This window comes from Bos grunniens, chromosome 5 (genome assembly GCF_055505025.1).
Source record: "Bos grunniens cultivar Pamir isolate PY7600 chromosome 5, Bosgru_T2T1.0, whole genome shotgun sequence".
Lineage (NCBI taxonomy): Eukaryota > Metazoa > Chordata > Mammalia > Artiodactyla > Bovidae > Bos > Bos grunniens.
The window spans coordinates 101726980-101753302 of record NC_141169.1 but is presented as its reverse complement, the minus strand read 5'-3'; the positions used below and the strand labels follow the sequence as shown (position 1 = coordinate 101753302).

Genomic DNA, 26323 nt, shown 5'->3' with positions numbered 1-26323 from the left:
GGGACTCTTACTCGGCATTAAAATCAAATCATCAGGAAATCCTCTGGCAGTCCAGTGGTTAGGACTCAGTGCTTTTACTGCTAAGACCTGATTTGATCCCTGTCTAGGGACTAAGATCCTGTAAGATGTGCAGTGTGGCCAAAAAAAAAAAAAAATTATGTTAATAAGAAATTAAAAAAAAATCAGATCATCATCAACCACATAAAGCAATACTCATGAGGCCCATAAAACTGGCTATTGAAGGTCAGTGATTTTCTATAGCTGTTTCATCCCAGGAGTACAGAAGCAAATGTTACATTATGGACTGCTTACATTATGTGCTGTTTGGGCATAATCTTGACTTTCCTCTGCCCAAAATTGTGCCACTTTCACATGCAAGATGAGCTCCACCCACCCCACCCCCCAAAAAGTTCACAAGATGGAAGAAGTAGGCTGAGACAGATCGATGTCATAGATGGACAACAAAAAATAACCTCATAAATGTCCTTTATATTTACTAAAACTATACAATGAAGACTGGGCCTGAAATGAAATAATCCTCCATTGGATACTCAGAATAAAGTCACCGAAGTCCTCAGTATAGCAATAAAGTAGAAGAAGAGGAAATAAATAGACCTGTGGATAAATTTCCTTTAGGACTATTTTGACCGTGTAGAAGATCCTACAGCACATGGGAATCTGCTCAATGTTACATGGCAGCCTGGATGATGGGAATTTGGGGGAGAATGGATACATGTATATGTACGGCTGAGTCTCTTCGCTGTTCTCCCAAAACTATCACAATGTTGTTAATTTGCTATTAGTTCAGTTCAGTTGCTCAGTCGTGTCCAACTCTTTGCAACCCCATGAATCGCAGCATGCCAGGCCTCCCTGTCCATCACCAACTCCCAGAGTTCACCCAAACTCATGTGAATCAAGTTGGTGATGAGATTCAGCCATCTCATCCTCTGTCATCCCCTTCTCCTCCTGCCCCCAATCCCTCCCAGCATCAGAGTCTTTTCCAATGAGTCAACTCTTCACATGAGGTGGCCAAAGTATTGGAGTTTCAGCCTCAGCATCAGTCCTTCCAATGAACACCCAGGACTGATCTCCTTTAGGATGGACTGGTTGGATCTCCTTGCAGTCCAAGGGACTCTCAAGAGTCTTCTCCAACACCACAGTTCAAAAGCATCAATTCTTTGGCACTCAGCTTTCTTCACAGTCCATCTCTCACATCCATACAGGACCACTGGAAAAACCATAGCCTTGACTAGATGGACCTTTGTTGGCAAAGTAATATCTCTGCTTTTGAATATGCTATCTAGGTTGGTCATAACTTTCCTTCCAAGGAGTAAGCGTCTTTTAATTTCATGGCTGCAATCACCATCTGCAGTGATTTTAGAGCCCCCCAAAATAAAGTCTGACACTGTTTCCACTGTTTCCCCATCTATTTCCCATGAAGTGATGGGACCAGATGCCAAGATCTTTGTTTTCTGAATGTTGAGCTTTAAGCCAATTTTTTCACTCTCTTCTTTCACTTTCATCGAGAGGCTTCTTAGTTCCTCTTCATTTTTGCCATAAGGGTGGTGTCATCTGCATATCTGAGGTTATTGATATTTCTCCCAGCAATCTTGATTCCAGCTTATGCTTCTTCCAGCCCAGCCTTTCTCATGATGTACTCTGCATATAAGTTAATTGGCTATACCCCAGTACAAGATAAAAAAGTTAAAAAAGAAAAGATCCTCTTACCTTGTGTACAGATAAGGAAACTTTGAGTCATCTCTTTTTCAATACCTTCAGGCTATCAAAGAGTAAAGTAAATAGAAAGAAGCATAAAGTCAGGGGTCTGGGTCATCTTTCCACACAGAAAAAGCAACCACATGTCAGCTCACATAGGCATGGCTGGCTCATGGTTGTCGCTGGAGAAGATCCATTCATTGTCCCCTTCTGTTTATATCTGCAAGTCACTGTATGTTACCAACACCCACTTTGGCTCTGTGTTCCCATAGTTCTTTGAGGGATGGAGATAACTTCAGTGTCTTAGTGGAACAAACTCAGTTTCCCTGGCACTGTCCAGCTTCTCCAGTAGACAAACAAAAGTGTTTTGCAAAGTAAGAACATGCCAAAAGGTGAGGTGAGAGGATGCCATTGACGAGCAGTGATTCTTTTAGAGGATGATGAGGCCTGCACAGGCATGTAGATTTGTCTCTTGGATTTGAGAGTCAGTTAAAGGAAGAGAGGGAAGAGGATCAGGTGTATAGCAAGCATCATGAGTCAGGAGCAAACAAAAAATCTAAGCCTGTTTCACGAGTTACACTTTTCTATCCTGGGTTAAGTGTTGATTAAAGAATGGATGAATTTTATTGCCATTTTAATTTATTTAAAATGGCATATCTTGTGTCAATAGTGAGAGTGAAAGTGTTCGTTGCTCAGTCATGTCCAACTGTTTGTCAACAGCAATTACGGTCAATTAAGTCTCTTTACAGAGAATGTCCTTTATTATTTAACCTATTGCATGCATGCTAAGTCATTTCTCGTGTCCATCTCTTGTGACCCTATGGACTGTAGGGTAGCCCGCCAGGCTCCTCTGTCATTGGGATTCTTCAGGCAAGAACACTGGAGTGGGTTGCCATTTCCTCCTCCAGGAGATCTTCTCAACCCAGGGATGGAACATGAGTCTCTTACGTCTCCTGCATTGGCAGGTGGGTTCTTTCCCGTTAGCACCACCTGGGAAGCCCATGATACTCTCTATTTTGTACGTGGAAGGGCTTGATAGTTTTGCATGTGCTTACCTGTACCAACAGACTTTTGATCACAGTATCCTTCCAGTTCAGGTTCTGCCTCTCAGGTGCTTCATTTGGGCAAGCACTATTTTGCCTGGACTCAGCAACTACAGTGATATTCACTTTACCTGAAAAACATTCCCAAATATAAATTACATTGACCACTGGCCCCTTCTGTGAAAGGACATGATTAAAAGTCTATAAATCACTTCTTGAATCAGACAAACCGAATCTTATCATCATATTTATGCTTGGACCAAAATAACTCATTCTTTCTCCTGCCTGGAGATAATATGATGTCCTTTTCTATCTCTTTCAAGATTCCTTACATGAAGTAATTGATTCACTTCCCTAACTAGAACTTAAGAAAATGTGGAAAATGTTGGCTTTGCAGAATATTCTATTTTTTTCCACAAAAGTGAGTGACTTCACTTTCCTTTCCTTACACCATACGTGCGTGCATGCTAAGTCAGTTCAGTCGTGTCCACCTCTTTGCACCCGCCATGGACTGTGTAGCCCACCAGGCTCCTCTGTCCATGGAATTTTCCAGGCAAGAATACTGGAGTGGATTGCCATTTCCTTCTTCAGAGATATTCCTGACCCAGGGATAGAACTTACCTCTCTTATGTCTCCTGCATTGGCAAGTGGATTCGTTATCACTAGCACCACCAAGGAAGCCCTATCTGGGAAGCCATCTGGGGGGTCACTGGGAAGTGATATCATAGGTCATAATTAAAATGGATCTCCAATTTTCTTGTGAAAATTAGAGAAATAAAAAATATAATACTTTTAGTTTCATATTATCTGTATGCCTATTGTGAAGTCACTCAGTCGTGTCCAACTCTTTGCGATCCCATGGACTGTAGCCTACCACGCTCCTCTGTCTATGGGATTTTCCAGGTGAGAGTACTGGAGTGGGTTGCCATTATATACCTATGCACAACCAATACACTGTTCTTTATTTTTTGTTAGTGTGTTTTGTTTCTTTTTTAACATAGATTTTTGACACTCCACTCTTAGAACTGTGTCCTCCTCTTAAAGCCATAAAACCATACAAGTCAGTACAGTATTCTATCTCAATTGCCAGCGGAAGATTTTTGAAAACCTTGTATAGCTACAGAAATTGAGAAACTTAAAATCTAATAGGAAAACTAGTCTTATGCAGACCAATGTCAGGTGAATTAAAGTGATCTCATAAATTACTCTGTATTGCTAAAGGAATATAATAAATATAGGATATGAAATAAAGGAAATTTTACTTTTTGATATTAGTGATAATGATGAGAATGTGTCTACTACATCTATAATTCTTGTTTACTAGATTCTTTTTAACTTTTCCCTTCCCTTGTATTTTTAACAAGATATTGTCAAATTTAGTTTTATATATTGCAGATAATCTATGCATTGAGACTCTAATCTTCTCTGTGTTTAATTCCCATCTGAGTGTTCAGTGTTTTGGTTGTCTCATAACACATCTAGTAGATTTACAAATCCTGGCAATCATTGAGATTGAGGAGCAATTTTTGTCTAGGTAACATGAGTTCCTGATGGCAAGTGAAGAAGCAAATGAGAAGGGAAGAAACTGAGCAGCGTTAATGAAAATACGGTTTTCACTTGGGTTATGATACATGGACTTGATGGGTAATGCAAATTAGCCTTTGCATTGTATTTCAATCACGTTCTGCTTTTCAACAAATGGAGGATGGGTTTGCTCCACATAAGCATTAGCAAACCAGAAATTAGATTATGAAAATAGGATTTTAATTGAGACCCTAAAAAAATGAGAATTTTTAAAAACAGAAATTTCAAATGTGAGGGATAAAGTTATCTCTGTATAGAGGATTTAAGGGAAACAGCTGCTGCTGCTGATGCTAAGTCTCTTCAGCTATGTCCGACTCTGTGCGGCCCCATAGAAGGCAGCCCACCAGGCTCCCCCGTCCCTGGGATTCTCCAGGCAAGAACACTGGAGTGGGTTGCCATTTCCTTCTCCAATGCATGAAAGTGAAAAGTGAAAGTGAAGTCGCTCAGTCGTATGGGACTCTTAGCGACCCCATGGACTGCAGCCTACCAGGCTCCTCCGTCCATGGGATTTTCCAGGCAAGAGTACTGGAGTGGGGTGCCATTGCCTTCTCTTAGGCAATAAAAATAGACTGGTTTTTCAGGAGAGATTGGCATGGACACATAGTTACTTACCCAGCTTCTTAGGAGTAACAGTCCAGACATATGTCTTTTTCTCTGAAGCTTGGATAATCTCACTGCTGTTGTCTTTAGGGGTACTGATATCTGCCTCAAAATCCTGAGATGCTTCTAGTTGAGTGAAAATCTAAAATAACAGTCATGAAGTGAGAGCGGCACTTTAAATATTTTGCTGTCACTATTCCTCCTCCAATCTTGAGAAAATTCTACTTTACTTGTTTTATATCATCAAAAATAAACGATACAAATGACTCCTCTCATAAGAAGACAAATCTGGCATAACACTTACTATAAAATGACTTTCTTATAGCAGTATTTAAATCACTGCTGTGAATTAAAGCAAATTTTTGTTTGCTTTTCAAAGATTTTTTTTTTTGATGTGGACCATTTTTTAAAAGTTTTTATCGAATTTGTTACAACATTGCTTCTGTTTTATGTTTTGTTTTTTTTGGCTATGAAGCATGTGGGATCTTCTCTCACCGACCACGAATTGAACCCTTACCTCCTGCATTGGAAGGCAAAACCTTAACTACTAGACTGCCAGGGAAACCCTAGCAACTGTTTTTGTTTGAGGAAAAATCTTATGACTCTATAGTACCATTTTGTATTTGAGAAAAAAAAAAGAATATGGCAACATTCAAGAAATCTCTTGGCCTTGTTAGATTTTGACTCCAGATCAAAGGGAATAATTTACCTCTACACAGGTATTCAGGTAGCTGAAGACACTGACAATCAGATCAGACCGTTCATTCCGAACAACTGAAGAGGGGGAGGTTATTTCAACAAAGAAAGGTTGGGAGGCTTCCAGAGAAGCTATTGATGAAATGCCAAATCCAGCCTCACCGTTCACACAGAAGCCACTTGCTTCCCATTGCGTTATAGTATCAGGGATGGTGAATGAAAGATTTGCTGAACCGGAGGAGCTACAAAGAGAGATTATAGGTAAAATGCGTCCTTTGTCCAAACCAGGAACCTAAATTTAATCCAGAGCAAACAAAAAAGTATTAACTGAAGGTTAAAAATGAGCCATAGATCAGTATCATTAGATCTTTGTCAGGGTGTTAGATCAGTATTTTGAGAGCTGGATTTCTAAATCCAGCTAAAATTTAATCTTAAAAAGGTCACATTTCTCTAAACACATTATTTTTTCTAATTCATGCAGCTTGCATCTATCTGCATGAAATGAACAGACAAGAAACAGTACTAGAGGAAAAGTAAAATAAAATATGTGGTCAGTACATATAAGTGAATGGTGTTTTGTATTTTACCGACATGGTTCTTCTTTATATACTCAGAAATAAAGTTTAGGAAATAAAGACAAAAAGAAAATAGAAATAAAGATATATAGGAAAGAAAACTTAAAAGCTTACTCAATGCTGACCAGGTCCCAAATCCATGTTTCCGGAAAGTTTGTTCTTACTGTTTCAATTATAACCCGTTCTATGGAGTCAAAATTCTCCCTTGTGACTTCACTAGCTAAAAGAAAAGAGAAATGTTTTAAAGAGAGAGAATAAAAAACGTTCCAATGACACATCCGTAAGCTATGTCTCTGACCGCACATGCTTAGTGGGACATGATATAGGGGTTGCTGCTGGGTCTCAGTGTCAATAAACGTACATCTCAGCCTAAATGTCAGTGTTTTGATGCTCAAATCAGTCCCGTTATTAAAATAAGAGCAACACACACACACACACACACACACACACACATCATCCAACATTTTTCCTCCAGGGTCAAATTTAGAGAAAGTCATGTCTATTTATTGAATGGTGTTTCTCGTCTGACATTCTGGTGTCTGCCAGGAAACAATTTGGTATTGGCCAATTCTATCATCCTAATGACTAAAGTTTCTAATGACATTAACATTGCTAATTTCTTTTTTTTTAATTTATTGAAGGATACGTGCTTTATGGAATTTTGCTGTTTTCTGTCAAATCTCAACATGAATCAGCCATAGGTATACATATATCCCCTCCCTTTTGAACCCCCCTCCCCTCCCTCTCCCCATCCCACCCCTCTAGGTTGATACAGAGCCCCTGTTTGAGTTTCCTGAGCCATACAGCAAATTCCCGTTGGCTATTTATTTCACATACGGTAATGTAAGTTTCCATGTTCTTCTTTCCATCCATCTCACCCTCTCCTTCCCTCTCCCTGTGTCCATAAGTCTATTTTCCATGTCTGCTTCTCCACTGCTGCCCTGTAAACAAATTCTTCAGTACCATTTTTCTAGATTCTGTAAATATGTGTTAGAATATGATATTTATCTTTCTCTTTCTGACTCACTTTACTCTGTATAATAGCTTCTAGGTTCATCCACCTCATCAGAACTGACTCAAATGTGTTTCTTTTTATGGCTTAGTAATATTCCATTCTGTATATGTACCACAACTTCTTTATCCATTTATCTATTGATGGACATCTAGGTTGCTTCCATGTTCTAGCTATCGTAAATAGTGCTACAATGAACAATGGGATACATGTGTCTTTTTTGATTTTGGTTTCCTCAGAGTATATGCCTAGGATTGGGATTGCTGTTTCATATGGTGGTTTTATTCCTAGTTTTTAAAGGAATCTCCATACCGTCTTCCATAGTGGCTGTATCAATTTACATTCCCACCAACAGTAACATTGCTAATTTCTGAAGAACATTTTTTTTGTTTCCTTGGCCTCTGGGCTATATTTGACATTAAAAAAACTTCTGTTTTTAAATTGAAGTATAGTTGATTAACAATGCTGGGTTACTTTCTTCTATACAATAAACTGACTCTTTTATACACACACACACACACACACACACATATACATTCTTTTTTATATTTGGCATTCTTTTTTCCTATTTTTTGGCCATGCCACATGGCTTATGGGATCTTAGTTCCCCCATCAGGGATTGAACACGTACCCCCTGCATCACCAGGGAAGCCAAAAATGGATGGGTATTTGAACACATTTCTCTGATGCCTGCTGTTTGGTCATCTGAGAATCAGAATGCTCTCTGCCTTGAACTATGTATTCTGATCTACACATAATAAGGGCATCTCCTCCTATCATTATGATTGCCCTCCTGTACATTTCTGCTGTTGTGTTCTACCATAAAAATAAACTTCCTCTCATACCTGAAGTGAATTCTTCCTTTTAGCTAATATCATTCCCACTTACCTTATTCTGCTTTATTCAGCTGCAGGATGTATGTGAAGTGAAGTCGCTCAGTCGTGCCCGACTCTTTGTGACCCCATGGACAGTAGCCTGCACCAAGCTCCTCCATCCATGGGATTTTCCAGGCAAGAGTACTGGAGTGGGTTGCCATTTCCTTCTCCAGGGAATCTTCCTGACCCAGGGATCAAACCCAGGTCTCCCGCATTGTAGACAGATGCTTTACCATCTGAGCCACCAGGGAAGTCGGATGTATAGTCGTAGACAAACACATGACATATTGCACATGTAAAAATCTCAGTTTTGGATAGTCATACAAAATACAACCAATTCCATGAATCCTTTTAACCAACCCCCCCCCCCAAAATCCAGGTTACCTACATGCAATTTTCAATGGGGCACTGTACATGGGTGCATATCCTCCCGATTCTAGATAGAGCGGCCCATGGTATGGCATGCTTGTCTCTGTTGAACATACTTCTGGTTTCTGGTAATGGAGATTGGTGAAGACTTTCAGACCCATATCCTTCAAAGAAATAAATAGCAAAGGAAAAGTTGAGCAGTCTCTTTATACAAGACCTTAAAAAAAGTCATCAACTGTATTATAATTAAAAAAGTATATGATAAATATACATGTTTTCTTTGCTAGCAAGCAAGGGTCTGGTATATTACAAGTCAAGTCACCTGTCTTTGATATGTGAAGTCTCTAAAATTGGAGGAAACATGATAATCATTATGATTATTCAGCACTTGTGTTCTGCGATTTTGCTAAGAGTTTTACATTATTCTCCATTTGATTTTAAGGGACAAATATTTATGAGATGTTATCGTTGCCTTAATTAACATCACACACACACATGAACATATGTGTATGAGACACAGCCAGTAAATTGGAGCTCTGGGACTTGAAAGAAAATGTCTGACTCTATTCCCCTTTCTTTCTATAGCTGTGGTGGCAACCCATGCTAGTATTTTTGCCTGGAGAATCCCAGGGATAGAGGAGTCTGGTGGCCTGCCGTCTATGGGGTCGCACAGAATTGGACACGACTGAAGCGACTTAGCAGCAGCCCCAGCAGACTTCAATCATAACGATTCCTTTAGGGAATTCCCCAGTGATCCAGTGGTTAAGACTTTGCCTTCCAGTGCAGGGGGTGTCAGTTTGATCCCTGGTTGAAGAGCTAAGATCCCATATACCTTGTGGCCGAAAAACCAAAACATAAAACAGAAGCGGTATTGTAACAAATTCCATAAAGACTAAAAAAAAAGGTCCACATTAAAAAAAAATCTTTTAAAAAAATACCCTTTTAGGAAGCCTCAGAATATTCCAGTGATAGCCTTTGTATAAATGGAGCTGAGGCTCTATGTTAGCCTCCTGAGTTGATGATTTCTGCATAAAATTTATTACAATACCTTGAAGATTGTCTCATTGCTTCTAACATCAAGTTTTAACTTTAACATCAACATCATCATTTCAGCCACCCCATAATTTTTTTTCCACAGAGAAAAAAAATCAACAAAAATGAATATCTTCTTTATAAGACAATTTCTGAGTGATGTAAAGCACATTACTGACCTCAATCTCAAAGAAAAGGAGGTGTTAGTCACTTGGTCATGTCTGACTTTTTGGGACCTCCCCCCCCCCCACCGGACTGTAGCCCACCAAACTTTTCTGTCCATTCTCCAGGCAAGAATAATGGAGTGGGTTGCCATTCCCTTCTCCAGGGGATCTTCCCAACCCAAGGATCAAACCCAGGTCTCCTGCATTGCAGACAGATTCTTTACTGCACAAATAATAAAATATAGATTTGCATTCGGTGCATACATACATGGTCATGTCTGACTCTTTTGTGACCCCATGGCCTGTAACCCACCAGGCTCCTCTGTCCACAGAATTTTCCAGGCAAGAATACTGGAGTGGGTTGTCATTTCCTTCTCCAAGATATGCATTAGGAAAACTAAGATTAAAATTGATGTGCAATAATTTTTTTAAAGTATTTTTTTGATGTGGACTATTTTAAAAGTCTTTATGTACTTTGTTACAATATTGCTTCTGCTTTATGTTTTGGGGTTTTATTGGCCTCAAGGCATTTGGGATCTTAGCTTTTCAACCAGGGATTGAACCCACACCCCTGGCTTTGAAAGGTGAAGTCTTAACCACTGGACCACCAGGGAAGTCCCCTCATGCAGCAATTTTAAAGCCTAAAATGATCTTACCTTGACAATATCATAGATGTCTCCATCCCCATGGTTGCTTACAGGTATATAATACAAGCCATTGTAAAACATATCTTTCTGAGGAATGCAAGGGTCTACCTTGCCATCATCAAGGTTGAGACCACGATAGAAATAACCATACAGTTCTGTATTTGGGAGCATATTGTACACCTGGAAGAAAAATATCATGGTTTCTAATTATTTGAAATATTGTTTTTGTAGTGGCAAAATTGGCAACTTTTTGTGCTATAACCATTTATTCTTCATTTAAAAATACATCAACACATAATTATTTTATAATCCTTATACATTTTAATTTATTTTCAGTTTTATATTTTGATATGGTTTAAGGGAAAAAGAGTCCATTTAAAAATTTATTTACTAAAAACAAATAAAAAATTTTAAATCAAGTAAAATGAAGTAAATAAACATGTAAAACAGACAAGTTGCTATGTTTCCATGAATAAGCATAATAATCAAATCTGAATCTGTTTCCAGGCAGCCAAGGCAAAAAAGAAACTATTCAATATGTAAATTTCATTATCAAAAATAGAAAAGCATATATTCTAGTAACACATAATATATAATTGCTCATATATGATTTAAAAAAATTTTATTGGAGTATAGTTAATTTACAATGTTGTGTTAGTTTCAGGTATATAGCAAAGTGATTAAATTACACATATACCTATATTCACTTTTTTTTCAGATTCTTTTCTAATATAGGCCATTACAGAGTATTGAGATGCGTTTCCTGTGCTATACAGCAGGGTCTTATAAATTACCTATTTTATATATGCTATGTTATGCTATGCTAAGTCACTTCAGTCGTGTCCGACTCTGTGTGACCCCATAGACAGCAGCCCACCAGGCTCCCCCGTCCTTGAGATTCTCCACGCAAGAACACTGGAGTGGGTTGCCATTTCCTTCTCCAATACATGAAAGTGAAAAGTGAAAGTGAAGTTGCTCAGTCCTCTCCGACTCTTAGCGACCCCATGGACTGCAGCCTACCAGGCTCCTCCATCCATGGGATTTTCCAGGCAAGAGTACTGGAGTAGGGTGCCATTGCCTTCTCCGATTTTATATATAGTAGTGTATATATTGAACCGTGAACTTCCAGATGTTCAAGCTGGTTTTAGAAAAGGCAGAGGAACCAGAGATCAAATTGCCCACATCCACTGGATCATTGAAAAAGCAAGAGAGTTCCAGAAAAACATCTATTTCTGCTTTATTAACTATGCCAAAGCCTTTGACTGTGTAGATCACAATAAACTGTGGAAAATTCTGAAAGAGATGGGAATACCAGAACACCTGACCTGCCTCTTGAGAAACCTATATGCAGGTCAGGAAGCAACAGTTAGAACTGGACATGGAACAACAGACTGGTTCCAAATAGGAAAAGGAGTACATCAAGGCTGTATATTGTCACCCTGCTGATTTAACTTCTATGCAGAGTACATCATGAGAAACGCTGGACTGGAAGAAGCACAAGCTGGAATCAAGATTGCCGGGAGAAATATCAATAACCTCGGATATGCAGATGACACCACCCTTATGGCAGAAAGTGAAGAGGAACTCAAAAGCCTCTTGATGAAGGTGAAAGTGGAGAGTGAAAAAGTTGGCTTAAAGCTCAACATTCAGAAAACGAAGATCATGGCATCCGGTCCCATCACTTCATGGGAAATAGATGGGGAAACAGTGGAAACAGTGTCAGACTTTATTTTTTTGGGCTCCAAAATCACTGCAGATGGTGATTGCACCCATGAAATTAAAAGACGCTTACTCCTTGGAAGCAAAGTTATGACCAACCTAGATAGAATATTCAAAAGCAGAGACATTACTTTGCCAACAAAGGTCTGTCTAGTCAAGGCTATGGTTTTTCCAGTGGTCATGTATGGATGTGAGAGTTGGACTGTTAAGAAAGCTGAGGGCCAAAGAATTGATGCTTTTGAACTGTGGTGTTGGAGAAGACTCTTGAGAGTCCCTTGGACTGCAAGGAGATCCAACCAGTCCATTCTAAAGGAGATCAGCCCTGGGGTTTCTTTGGAAGGAATGATGCTAAAGCTGAAACTCCAGTACTTTGGCCACCTCATGCGAAGAGTTGACTCATTGGAAAAGACTGATGCTGGGAAGGATTGAGGGCAGGAGGAGAAGGGGACAACAGAGGATGAGATGGCTGTGTAGACACAGCAACTAAACAACAACAACAAGAAATATCAATACCATATTCCAACAGAGCTCCTACTGTTGAGAAGTTGGAGAAGGAAATTTTAAGAAACTACATGAAGGAAAGAAAAGACTAGCATGGAGAAATTGGAGGATACACACACTAGTCAACTCCAGATGAAAGAAAGTACAACATTAAGTGTCAAAGCATGAATCATGGCCTTTGGATTTAATAAGAGAGGGGCTTAAAATATATGGGCCTGGAAGTGGCAGCTTCCAAACCTTGCGGTTGATGGGACATAATCAGATCTTTAGAGGAAGGAAAAGATGCAACTTCAAAATGTGAGAACGTACTTGCAGGGCAAGAATAGAAACACAGACATAGAGAACTGGGATGATTGAGAGAGCAGCACTGACAGATATATGCTACCATGTGTAAAACAGAGAGCTAGTGGGAAGATTCTGTACAGTCCAGGGAGCTCAGCTCAGTGCTCTGTGAGGGATGCTCTGTAGAAGGATGGGATGAGGACACCAGGGAGGGAGTATATGTACACATATAGCTGGTTCACCTTGTTGTATACTGGAAACTAACATAATATTGTAAAGCAATTCTATTTCAATTAAAAATAAATTTTAAAAAAGAGTGATGGGAAATATATATACATATAACTGATTCACTTTGTTGTATAGTAAAAACTAATATAACATTGTAGAGCAATTATACTCCAATTAAAAAAAAAGTAAAAGCAAATGAAAGAAAATGGGAAATTAAAATATCCAATAGCTTTTAATTGAGATGACTTTGATGAAATATTCTGAAATTGCTGGTTTGGAAATGCTTATGAAAATATAAGATCTATTAACAGATAACAGAATGTCCAAGCATACTCTTTGATACTGAGATTTAACTCTAGGTTTTCATATATATGGTTACATCTACAGTTGTATAATCCCTAACCCATTATAATTATCCATAGAATTCTTTATTGTTGTGAGTCCTGAGCCATCCAAGAAAAATAATTAAGTGTGAAATCCATAGAAAGACAAAGAAAGACAATGTTTGACATTTTTAACCTGATCCATTTCAAATAAAAATATAATCTGGAGCATAAGACTTGAGGAAATCTGAGAACTTACACTTTCCGCAGACAGCTGTTGTTCTGACTTCAATAGGAGAACGCTTTTATCCACAGCCCGGAGGGCACAGACCGAGTCAGGGGATGCCTGAAGATGGAGATCAGTGCTGGAGCCCGGTAGTCCCTGCTCCTTCGAGAACTTTATGCTAACCTAAAATTAAGGAAGAAAAGGAATGAGTAAGATTATTTTACATGAAAATGTTGGGTTCACCAAGCATTTCATTCATGGTTTTCCATAGCATCTTATAGAAAACCCAAAAAAATTTTTTGGCCAACCCAGTGGTTGGACTATGTCTGATCTTTTCCAAGTAAATCTTTATAGATTTCTGTACCTTTATTTCTCTTGCCCACTCTCCCCCTTAATTCTCCATCCTCACATGCACACCACCTTCACCAACCCTCGTGCCATCTCAGGATTGGCACTGCTGTCAAAAGTGGTTCATTCTGTTTGATGATTCATCACCTAATAACTGAGCTGTGCCAATGCTGATTGTGAGATGACCGTGTAAAGGTTATAAGCAGTCAAAAAACAAGGAGACACCAGGGAGTAAACTGCCCACCCCTCTCACTCAGAACATGCAAGAAATAGAAGAGACCTCACCTTGTTTTTAAAGCATTTTTCCACCTGGAATTTGACACTGTCAGCTACGATTTCCCCACTGGGGTGAAGAGTGTAGACAAGCATGACAGCCACAGGAGCCAGATCAGCACTGACATTGATGGGGAAGGAGATGTTTCCCTTCCAGGCTGTGTAAACATGAGAGATGAGCAGCAGACACAGTACCAGAAGTTTCCTGACTCACTGGGTACACTTAGATAAAAAAGAATGGCTTATGGATAGAAAGAGCAAATTGGACTTTATTTTAAAGGAAGATCAATTAATCGATAAATTGTGTGCATTCTCAGTTGCTAACTCATGTCCAACTCTTCGCGACACCATAGACGGTAACCCGCCAGGTTTCTCTGTCCATGGGATTTTCCAGGCAAGAATGCTGGAGTGGGTAGCCATTTTCTCCTCCAGGGAATCTTCCCAACATGGGGATCGAACTCACATCTCCTACATTGACAGGTGGATTCTTCACTACTGAGCCATCTGGGAAGCCCCAATCAATCAATGAATGGGAAGTACATATATGAAAGAAGACTGCATAATTTAGACAATAGCAATGTTTGAGTTTTGGACATCACTTTTTCCATATTGTACCTGGTAGCCTAGCAATCATAGAAACAAGTTGAAATCTCTTTCACTGAAATATTTAGCAGGTTACCCTGGGCCTCTATCCACAAATTGTAATGCTAAGTGCCCTTCCTAACTGCTTGACTAGAATCACAGTAACATTTCTTTAAAAGACAGAAAAATGAAGGTAGAGCGCATGTTTAAAAAAAAAAGTCAATGCTTTATATACACCTTTGTTTCTGATCTCCTTCTGTCCACTGAGGAAGATTGCTCCTTTCACCATAACCTGTGCAGAACAAAGAAAACACAGCATGTGATAGCATGTTAGATAATATGGAATATGGACTTAAAAATATATTCACAACCTAAAAGTTGAGAGTTATACCTTATTTGCTGGGAATTTTTAGGATTTCAATCCTGGGAGAAAGCATTTCAAGTAAAACTGAGAGACCTGCTCTGAGGAGCTGAGGGAAATCTTGCAACAAAATGCAGGTACATCAAAAGGTTATTGTTAATTAATGAAAACCAGATATCCCAAGTTAAGGAATTTAGCACTTTTCGATGTATGGGAAGATGCAAGATCTGGGCTCACTGAAATCATTCCTCTGATAAGTACCCAACTATCTGGGTCTAATATCCTGTATTTTCATTTCTCAGGTTTCCTCAGGGCTCACTCACTTCCTCAGTCACTTCCTGCAGTGAGTGACTACAGTCTGGTGGCTTCTCAGTTCAGTTCAGTCGCTCAGTCGTGTCCGACTCTTTGCAACCCCATGGACTGCAGCACACCAGGCCTCCTTGTCCATCACCAACTCCCAGTATTTTTTCTTTACCAAGTCCCCTCAGGGTTCACCAGCTCACTAACTATGGTGGCTACAGCTGCTTATGACTGTGACATTCTTTGTTTACTGATATGGCAGGAAATATTCAATTGCTCAGGTATCATGTTGTTATTATATAATGAATGACCTAATCATAATTCTATTCTATAAGATAAAGTAGTTTTTACAAACAAATATGAAAAACGGGCTCTTTCACAACTTGGGAAGGAACAGAGCAAGTGACCACAGTTGACTGAGAGCTGATTATGGAGGGGTGAATAAAGCCCTGAAACCGTTGAGACTAACTGGTTTCAAATAAGCCAAGTTGTTTCACCTCTTTGCCCCTGTCCCCTTATTTATAAAAAGAAGATACTCATAGGGCTAATTAATGAGTTAATTAAAAAAAAAAACCCCTTATAACACACTGCCTGACATGTAATACTTACCCTTGGAGCAAAGTCTTTTGTTTTTCCTTCCAGTGACAAATATATAGCTGGGGAAGTTAAGGCTTAGAGAGTTTAAACAATCTGCCAAAGATCAGCTAGCTCACCTAATACATAGGAGAGGGAAGAGGATTCCAGTCAGGAGTCCTAATTTCCAAGTTTGTAGCTTTTCACCTTTCCATAACCTTATAGAGACAAAATGGATAGGGCCAGAACCAAAAGGGCTAATTCTTTTATTGCTCATCAAAGTCAACCTCCTACTTTGCTCTCTGATAGCTGTAGTAGCTGTCTAATACTTCATTTTCCTGAAGGGTATGTATTTACTTAATGTGAATTAGAACTAAATGCATAAAATAGCAGACTCTGAGTAATAAAATTTTCCAGGAACAGATTCACAGACTTAAAGAATGAATTTATGGTTGCCCTGGAAGGGGGAAATGTTGGGGGGAAAGGGATAACTAGGGAGTTTGGGATGGACATGTACACACCGCTGTATTTAAAATGGATAACCAACAGGCACCTACTGTACAACATAGCAAACTCTGCTCCATGTTATGTGGCAACCTGGATGGGAAGAGGATTTGGGGGAGAACGGATACATGTATATGTATGGCTGAGTCCTTTCGCTGTTCACATGAAACTATCACAACATTGTTAATCAGCCATCAGTCAGTTCAGTTCAGTTCAGTCGCTCAGTCGTGTCCAACTCTTTGTGACCCCATGAATCACAGCACGCCAGGCCTCCCTGTCCATCATCAACTCCCGGAGTTAGCCCAAACTCATGTCCATTGAATCAGTGATGCCATCCATCACTGACATCAACAAAGGTGATGGACCTTTGTTGGCAAAGTAATGTCTCTGCTTTTCAATATGCTATCTAGGTTGGTCATAACTTTCCTTCCAAGGAGTAAGCGTCTTTTAATTTCATGGCTGCAGTCACCATCTGCAGTGATTTGGAGGCCCCAAAAGTAAAGTCTGACACTGTTTCCATTGTTTCCCCATCTATTTCCCATGAAGTGATGTGACCAGATGCCATGATCTTCGTTTTAAAGAAAAAGTTTAAAATAAATAAATAATTAAGCTTTTCAACCTTGGAAAAACTGAAATGACCTTGGATATTTTTATGTGTTTATTTCTGGTTTTGTTCTTCGTGGACCCAGGGGTAGTCACCAGCAAAGAAGAAGCTTGGTTCAATCTTTAACATGGCCCAACTGACGTACATGTTCTGAGCTGTACTGGGCTACGTAGACAATTAGACAAGATCCATGAATCTACCCACTGAGACTTACCAAATAGAAGAAGTTGATGTTTGAATCATCCCTGTATGCTTCACTGTTTAGAGAGTAATGTATAGTAACAATCTTCTCTTGATTGCATTTAAGTTCCTTGGGTTCAGGCTCAATCATCAGGAAGCTGCTGGTTCGCGAGTAGAAGCGTTGGACTGAGAAATGGCCATCCATGTACTCTGGAATTAACCAGCTTGGAAGGTAGCAGCTTTGTGGTCTGATATATATGGCCTGAGAAGATAAAGGAAAGCAAATGGGTTGTAGAGGTATAAAGATCTTCCAGGGACAGTCATTATTATAGAATGGAAAGCCTCTTATCTCTTCAGGACAGGGAAGAATCTTAGCTTGTGGTTAACATTTCAGAGTTGTTACTGGCAGTAAAATAATAAGAGCACTCCCCTCTTTTCATATACAAAACATGACCTTAGTTGTATGTCTATTTCATCAGGCCTACAATGAGTTGTTTCTCTCACTTTGTCATTGAAGTCAACATTAGGCCTTGTACCTTTCAGCTACATTTGAACACTAACCAAATGTTTAAATGCAAAATTCTGTTTAAATAGAAGAGGAGAAATCATAGTATCTTTCTTATCTATGCACAAAATGGTCAAAGGAAAGAAACCAAATCATCTTTATGAGCTATTTCTACTTTCTCAGAGTAAAATATTGGTTATTGGAGAATTTATAATAATAGTAATTGGCTGTTATCTTGAATAAGTATTCTTATGTATTATTTAATGAACAAACATAAAATACACTAAATGTTAAAGTGTATTAAAATGTATTTTCAATGCAAGGTATCTTCTAAGAGATTTCTAATCTCCAAAATTCCTAACATTCATTTCTTCTGTGGGATCTCATCCACTCTGATGTCTTACTTTCAGACGAAACTCCGGATCAAATATATCAGAAGTATCAATGGAAAACTGAGCTTCACCATTCTCATCTGTGGTGTAGTTTCCTACCAATCTGTCATTAAGCTCCAACTGCAATAACTTGTTCACCATTGGAACATTATTAGGGCCGGAAAATTTAAGCTGCACACACACAAAAAAGAAGCATTAATTTTTCAAATTAACATGTCCTATTTCTACCAAGAAAGCATTTTCTATTTGCAAATGTGATTGTTTATTTGTAATTATCTTAAATTCCATTAGGCAGAAAGACATTCTATTAAAAAATATATGATATGGAGATACCTATAATTGTATCTATTGCTTTCTTTCAGCCTAGGATTTTTTCCAGTATATCATATGCAGTCATGCTACACATGTGTTATGAAAGTAGGAAAAAAGTGTTCAGAAATTTTCAAAAGGCAACCTATGACCTAAGAAAATCAAATGAAAACACTTTTTTTTTCAAACCCACAGTTCCAAAATAAGAAATTCCTCTTCTATAGAAAGGGTCCATGTTCTCGAAGCTCACACTTCCAAGCACTGGAGTGATAAAAATAGAAGACTTTTCGCTGATCTGCACACCTGCAAGAAATGAAAAGCAGTGTTATGGGAAATATATCATTTGATCAAGAATTTCAGAAGAACAAATAACTTCAATTTTGTTTGTATATGTGCAAATGCATATACACAAAATTATATTCTTGTTGTACATTAAAAAGGAGGTGTGGGTGCTAGGAGCAGGCTACAGAGTACTATTAGGTTATATAATTCATCAAGCTGAATAATGTAATTAGCATGAAAATATTTGAATCAGAAACAGGAGAGAACACTCAATGTCCTTCCTCCTACCATTCTAGTCATTTCTGGCTTGGAACTCTTCTTATGATGGAGAATACCATAGCAATTTCAAAAATAAGGCTTTCACTTCCAAAATTATTATTAGCCGGCAAGGTAACTGTTTTCACATTTTTTCCAGATTCAAAAAAATATATCTGATAGCAAAGTAAGTAGAAATGTGTTGTGATACCAAAAAAGCATGTCATAAACATAGGCAAGCACATGTAAGTTACAATATAAATGTGTCAAGCATCTATTATGAAGGCCATTATAATATTTATCAAGTAGATTCACACAAAGAAGTTTATAAATAATATTATCTCAATCATTTTTAGGAGAAGGCAATGGCATCCCACTCCAGTACTCTTGCATGGAAAATCCCGTGGACAGAGGAGCCTGGTAGACTGTAGTCCATGGGGTCGCTGGGAGTCGGACAGGACTGAGCGACTTCACTTTCACTTTTCACTTTCATGCATTGGAGAAAGAAATGGCAACCCACTCCAGTGTTCTTGCCTGGAGAATCCCAGGGATGGCAGAGCCTGGTGAGCTGCCGTCTATGGGGTCGCACAGAGTCGTACACGACTGAAGCGACTTAGCAGCAGCAGCAATCATTTTTAAGTAACAAGAAATAGTAACTGAATCTGGTTTTACTACCTCAAATTAAATCTCGCATTCCTCTTTTTCTGTTTCATTTTTTAAACAAATATTTATTGTACACTCACTATGTGCAGATTTTTCACTAATGATTTTTGCCTTTGCAAATGTATCCAGTTGTATTAAATTGGAAGTTGGCAAAGTTCTATAAAGGTTCTGATAGTTATTATTCTAAGCCCACGATTCACAAGCCCCTCTCACAGCTACTCAATTTTGTTGTCACTCTTATGCAAGGTGCGTAAATATGGTCGTATTCCAATATAACTTTATTTACGTAAACAGGCAAAGAGCTGGATTTGACTTACTAGATGTAGATTGTGAAATATGCATTAAATAAAAAACTAGGCCCTGGCAGTTGATTATCACACAAAATTATAAACAGACACCTAATTTTTTCACCTGTCAAGCCCCTCTGTCTTATTGATGCAAGCACAGATGAGATATAAACGTAGAGCATTTACTTAATAATTTTAAGTAGTATTAGGAAAATCTTATTCAAAAGCAACACTCAAGTTGACCTATTGGCAATGTACTCCACATGTTGAACAATTATTGATCTATATTTCGTGAACATTGTTAACTCAGTAAACATCTCTCAGGAAGCTGCATATAGCCCCAGATTGCCCATAAAACAGGAGCATTACCTGTCCCAATTTCTGTAACAGTTGTGGTGATATAAAATGACATGAAAAGTCCAGAACGGTAGAGTTGGAAGACTTTTGTATTTACAATTTGAGAAACACAACCATTTTTCAACTGAAAAGAAGAGAAAGTGTAATGAAAAGGTTAGGGATTTAAAAGTCTCTAAAAATATATGGAGTTTCAGCACAGATATATAGCTCCCTCAATTGCTCCATGGCTCCATCTCACAAACTTGGTGAAATGACCAAGAATTACAGAACAAGGAGGAGGAGGTTGGGGGGAGTTTCATCAGTAATGAAAACAAAGTGGAAGTAATGCACATTTTACAGATTTCAGGGATATTCTCCTGGAGACATTGATGGGAACAAATTTAAGAATGAAAAATGGATCTGAATAATATTTTAGGATTGAGAAATTAAAATCTCCTTAATATTTGAGAAGTATTAAGAACAGAATATGTGACACCAAAACACTTCAAGGTAAATTGTTCATTTAAAAAAGGAAAAATCTGGTGCATGTATACAATGAAATATTACTCAGCCACAAAAAGAAGGAAATAATGCCATATTCAGCAACACGGATGGACCAGGAGATTATCATACTAAGTGACGAAAGTTAGAAAAAAGATGAATATGTGATTTCACGTGGAATCTAAAAAAGAGAATACAAATGAACTTATTTATGAACTAGAAACAGACTTACAGACATAGAAAATAAACTTGTGATTATTAAAGGGGAAGGGGGGAGGGGTAAGAGGTTTGGGATTACAATATATACACTATTTATATACAAATAGTTAATCAACAAGGACCTTCTGCATAGTATAGGAAACTATACTCAGTATGTTATAATAACCTGTAAGAGAAAAGAATGTAAAAGAAGAATACAAAAGAAATAATACATGTATTTATATATACGTGTGCAAGTGAATCACTTTGCTGTACATATGAAATTAGCATGACATGGTAAATCAACTATATTTCAATAAAGATTTTAAAACTGCTACCAGTGTAAAATGAAATGAAATAAAGCAAAATCTGTAGATAATATTTCAGTAGTGACAAGAGTAATTAGAGAGATATAGATTTAATTCTATTTTAAAATATAGTGTTTATTAATTTCAAATGTAAAACATTAGAGGTATATATCAATTCATTGAACCTCAGAACCATGATATGAACAAGTCACTATTATCATCTCCTTTATATGGATAAATGAACGAAGCCCAGGTTGGCTATATAATCTGCCCAGTATTACACAGTTGGGAGGTGGTGGAGCTAACCAGGCATTCTGATTCCAGAATATGTGGTGCTCTGAACTATCAGCTATAAAATCAACAACAACAGAAAAGGTCAAGTTTGTCTGTTTAAAATACAAATGAAAAAGAAATAATAAAAAGTAATCAGAAGAACTTTAATTGCTTTGAAATTATAAGGAAAAATTTTTCAGTCATCCCTGAGTCAAAGAGACCACGTGAAGTAAATCAATAATAATCTAGATGTTGCCATTGTCAAGGGACGAATACTTTGCATCAAAATCTTTGCTGTTATGTTGTGATTAACTGAAAATGTAAAAACACTGAATTTTTTTTTTAAACAAGAAGCAACTAACATTTTTTGAACTAATAAAATAAACTAAAATTTTAAGGAAAAGAGTAACATGAAAATGAAAATAAGTTATACAGAAACAGAAAGTAATGTTAGGAAAAAGGTGAAAGCAGAAGTTAAAGACCAACAAAATAGATGAACATTTTTATGAGATGATTTAGGAGGGCAAAATTGTACAAGAGGTAGATACTAACACAGATAAAAGTCCACCTGGAAGAAAAGAAAATTATTTTAGAACTTAATAAAAATTATATGTTGATTAGATACATTTTTAAAATCTTATAAGATAGCTACATGTATAATACAATGGCAGGTAAGATATTTTTCTAGGGCTGAGAGCCCATAAACATTAGGAGCTCTGGTATTTCAAAAATACCACAAATATTTAAATAAAAACTTGAAAAAATTTTGCTTTGAGACTAGAGGGTACTTTTTTTTTGGCTGCATTGGATCTTTCTTGTGGCACGCAGGTTCTTCATTGCTGTGTGCAGGCTTTTTCTAGTTCTGGCAAGAGGGTTAGAGGGCAATATTCATAAAACAAGAAAGTTTCCATTTCACAGCAACAGGAAAAACAGGTATCATTAAGAGTTCTCAAACAAGAAGTCCAAACTGATAACAAAAATATGAAAATATGCTCAAACTCATGAGTTATTGCTGTTGTTGATTAGTATCAGTCATGTCTGACTCTTTTGTCTATAGCTCACCACGCTCCTCTGTCCACGGGATTTTCCAGGCAAGAATACTGGAGTGGGTTGCCATTTCCTTCTCCAGGGGATCTTCCTGCCCAGGAATGGAACCCACATCTCCTGAATTAGCAGGTTGGTTCTTAACCACTGAGCCACCAGGGAAGCCCAAAACTCACTAGTAATGCAAGTTAAAACAAGCTAAATTTTTGTCTACCAAAATGGCAAAATTCATGTATGGCTGGCAGTAATATTTTTTAAAAATTAAATCTATAAATGATTATATCTATCCACCTATTTATCTACTTTGACTCAGGAAATCTGCTCCTAGGGATCTATTTCAAATAAATAAAACTTCTCATACATAAAAATATTTTTAGCAGATTATTTATTGTTGCATTTTTCACACTGGGGAAAAATTAAACACTAGTTGAATGAAATCCCCATCACTTGGGTAAAATGGCTGACAAAATTATAACCACACCGTAGAATAATGTTCTCTGATGTGAAAGAATTCCATTCAGTCTTTTTTAGTCTGCAATCCCTACCTAAATATAGGTTTCTGTCTGTATTAACCAAATATCAATATTCACCAAAAAGACTAAGTAATTTTCTGTTCAAAAATTCAGTGAGATTAGGACAAACAATTAAAATACAAACTGTATGCTGTAAACACATTTCGCTTTTGAAGTCTAAAGGTGATTCTCAAAGGGATGCTCATGATCATTAATGTTATGATACTATAAACTGAAAAAGCAAATGGTGGCTTCAAAAGTGAACTTCAAATCTAAGGTAATCAAATAGATACTCTGAATTGCAGCTATTTGCAAGTGAACTTTTTTCATAAAGACAATTCTAGGTGGCATGGTGAGTGCCATCAGGGATTTATTTATGTAAAGGATAGTTTATGATACTCCAAAGAAAGATCAGAGAGGTCACCTAAACAGTATAAACAAAAAAGACAATAAGATCTTTCAAATTCTAAAAATTCTATGAATATATGGGTGAAGTGCAATGAACTTGGCCTAGAGAATGAATTATACCTTAAATTTTCTTCTCATTCTTTACCTCACCCATGTACAACCTCCATTATCCACAACATGAAAATAGTGTTGTTCAGTCTCTTTTATAAATGGAATCAAAGAAAGAATAATATTGAAAATGAGCAAGAATTAATTTTTTGGAGTAAAGATCATGATCTGTACCTGTGCAACAAACTGTTCACATATTTCATTCTTGTCTTTCTCACAAGCCACAGAGGAAAAAAATCCCCTGCACACCTGAACTTGGACTTTCCCATGTACAGGTTGGCCAAAGGTATACCTAGGAGGATAAGACATACTGGTAATATGAACAATACCACGGTCATATTTCATGGTCTCTTATTCATAAGTTATATATGAAATCTCTAAGCTATGTCTACCCAACAACCAAATTCAATTAGGAAGCTCATCTATTTGCACTCTAATTTAGATTAAATTAGACATTTAATCTGTTAGGAAGATTCAGTTGTTTTTTTTAAAAATCAAATTCAAAGTAATGTAAAATTCAAAATCTCAGTGACTTGGACTTAATGATCAAATTGAGTTTCAAAAGTTATATTTTAATCTGATAAAAATATTTTAAAAACTGCTTGCAACACTTGCTCTAGCACAAAAGATATATACACATAAATAAATTACTCAGGATCATGAAGTACTTCTTGATTAATATTTTAAATAACACTTCTCATTTCTCACTCAGTAAATATAAAAGGACTGGCATATACTGGATATGCTCTGACCAAAAGTATAATGTCTTTTGGGTGCATGTGTTGGCACCCCACTCCAGTACTTTTGCCTGGAACATCCCATGAACGGAGGAGCCTGGTAGGCTGCAATCCATGTGGTCGCTAGAGTCGGACACGACTGAGCGACTTCACTTTCACTTTTCATTTTCATGCACTGGAGAAGGAAATGGCAACCCACTCCAGTGTTCTTGCCTGGAGAATCCCAGGGACGGGGAAGCCTGGTGGGCTGCCGTTTGTGGGATCGCACAGAGTCGGACACGACTGAGGCGACTTAAAGGCAGCAGCAGCAGTGCTTAGTTGCTCAGTCGTGTCCGACTTGTAGCAACTCTAGGGACTGCAGCCTGCCAAGCTCCTCTGTCCATGGAGATTCTCCAGGCAGGAATCTCCAGGAGTGGGTTGCCATGCCCTCCTTCATGGGATCTTCCCAACCCAGAGACTGAACCCAGGTCTCCCACATGGCAGGCAGGTTCTTTACTGTCTGAGCCACTAGCAAAGTCTGTCTTTTGGGGTGGGATTAAATAAATATTTCATTTTCTCCCCAAACACACAAAAGACTATAATACAAGCTTTTTAAAGACTCAAAGGCAAATATGTTGATTGTTTGAGCTTTGGCTTATTTAAGGATCCCTTCTACTAGTATTTAGAAAAACAAATATAAAATCAGTATACAGTAAAACTGAATATTATTAAATGTATTGATTATAATATTTTTTTTAGTAGTTGGACATTGGTGTTTACATATATCATTAATTTTTTCCAGTGATCCTAAGATGTAAGTGTGTTATCTCATTTAATGGATTAGTAAATTGAGATCTAGTATCTCTCTTCTCCACATTGTAACTGATGGAACTAAAATTCAAACTCAGATATTCCTTAGGCCACAATCCATGTTCTTTCTCTTCCACTAATCTATTTAAAAATTCTCAATGCTTCTGATATTTTAACTCAATCCAACTCACTATAATCTGTCAACTCTAAATATCAATTACAAGTAAAATAGAGTCAAGACTCTAAACAGGTCACAAATGTTATACCCCAGCATATCTTATTTCCTTCTTTTTACTGTCTTTTATTTATCAGATAAAACTTATTGCATTATCACCTACAAATTGACATATACCCACAAGGTATGTAGCTTAAGTTTACATACAGATCAGAATAAACATTTTCCTTTTATAATCTGAAAAGTTTTTGGTGAATACTAATGCAGTTTATTAAAATACTTTTGCCTGTGGGCGATTTTCTTCCTTCTTAAAAGCTTAATTCATCTCTGAGGTGGTTTGCTGAAATAATCTAATTTGTTGTTGTTTCCTCTGGCTGTTCCAAGCTAAGTCCCAGAGAATGGTTAAGAAACAATGATTCAGTATTGTGCAATCTTAATTGTTGGCAACTCAGTGACTGATGTTATTTTCTGGACACAGTGATTCATTCATCATGTTCTCTTAGCCTGCACAGAAATAACCATGGAGAGCAAGCTTAGCTCTGCTCTCAACTCTCTAGTCCTGTTGCAGGATTTGATTATTGCTGATACTGACAACACTGTTTAATGTCAGATCTGAGTAGAATATAACATTAAGGAAGTTTTAATAAATCCTAATTCCATATCAACATTTCAATAAATCCCAGCTCCATGTCAATAAATAAATAAATCTCAATTCCATATCAACATTTAGCTTTTAGGAAGTCTTTGGAAGGTGATACTTGATAAATATTTTGACTACCCCGATAAAATGCATTGCAGTTTTTCAACATACCATTTAGCAGATAAATTATAGACGTTAATCCCACTGACAATTCTGGTTTTCTGTGTGATTTTTCTAGTGAAACCAGTTTAGGATCCTTATATTGATTATCCCATTATTTTTAA

The 26323-nt window shown here is 37.6% G+C and overlaps 1 protein-coding gene across 3 annotated transcripts in view; it reads right to left on the bottom strand.

The window, feature by feature from the left end:
• LOC147372774 (ovostatin homolog 2-like) overlaps positions 1 to 26323 on the bottom strand; it is a 42663-nt gene that overhangs the window by 14163 nt on the left and 2177 nt on the right. For 2 of the 3 annotated variants that reach the window (XM_086402026.1, XM_086402025.1), the window contains 15 exons: positions 23873 to 23990; positions 20380 to 20491; positions 18717 to 18826; positions 18227 to 18385; positions 17352 to 17579; positions 15033 to 15087; positions 14226 to 14371; positions 13626 to 13775; positions 10323 to 10493; positions 8490 to 8634; positions 6329 to 6434; positions 5653 to 5881; positions 4956 to 5085; positions 2772 to 2890; positions 1729 to 1780 (listed from right to left, as the gene is read on the bottom strand). In XM_086402026.1, coding sequence (XP_086258152.1) covers positions 1729 to 1780; positions 2772 to 2890; positions 4956 to 5085; positions 5653 to 5881; positions 6329 to 6434; positions 8490 to 8634; positions 10323 to 10493; positions 13626 to 13775; positions 14226 to 14371; positions 15033 to 15087; positions 17352 to 17579; positions 18227 to 18385; positions 18717 to 18826; positions 20380 to 20422 — 1843 coding nt within the window. In that variant the 5' untranslated portion in view covers positions 20423 to 20491; positions 23873 to 23990. Of the gene's footprint in view, positions 1 to 1728; positions 1781 to 2771; positions 2891 to 4955; positions 5086 to 5652; positions 5882 to 6328; positions 6435 to 8489; positions 8635 to 10322; positions 10494 to 13625; positions 13776 to 14225; positions 14372 to 15032; positions 15088 to 17351; positions 17580 to 18226; positions 18386 to 18716; positions 18827 to 20379; positions 20492 to 23872; positions 23991 to 26323 lie in introns of those variants that run through there. The other variant, XM_086402027.1, reaches the window with a different exon arrangement.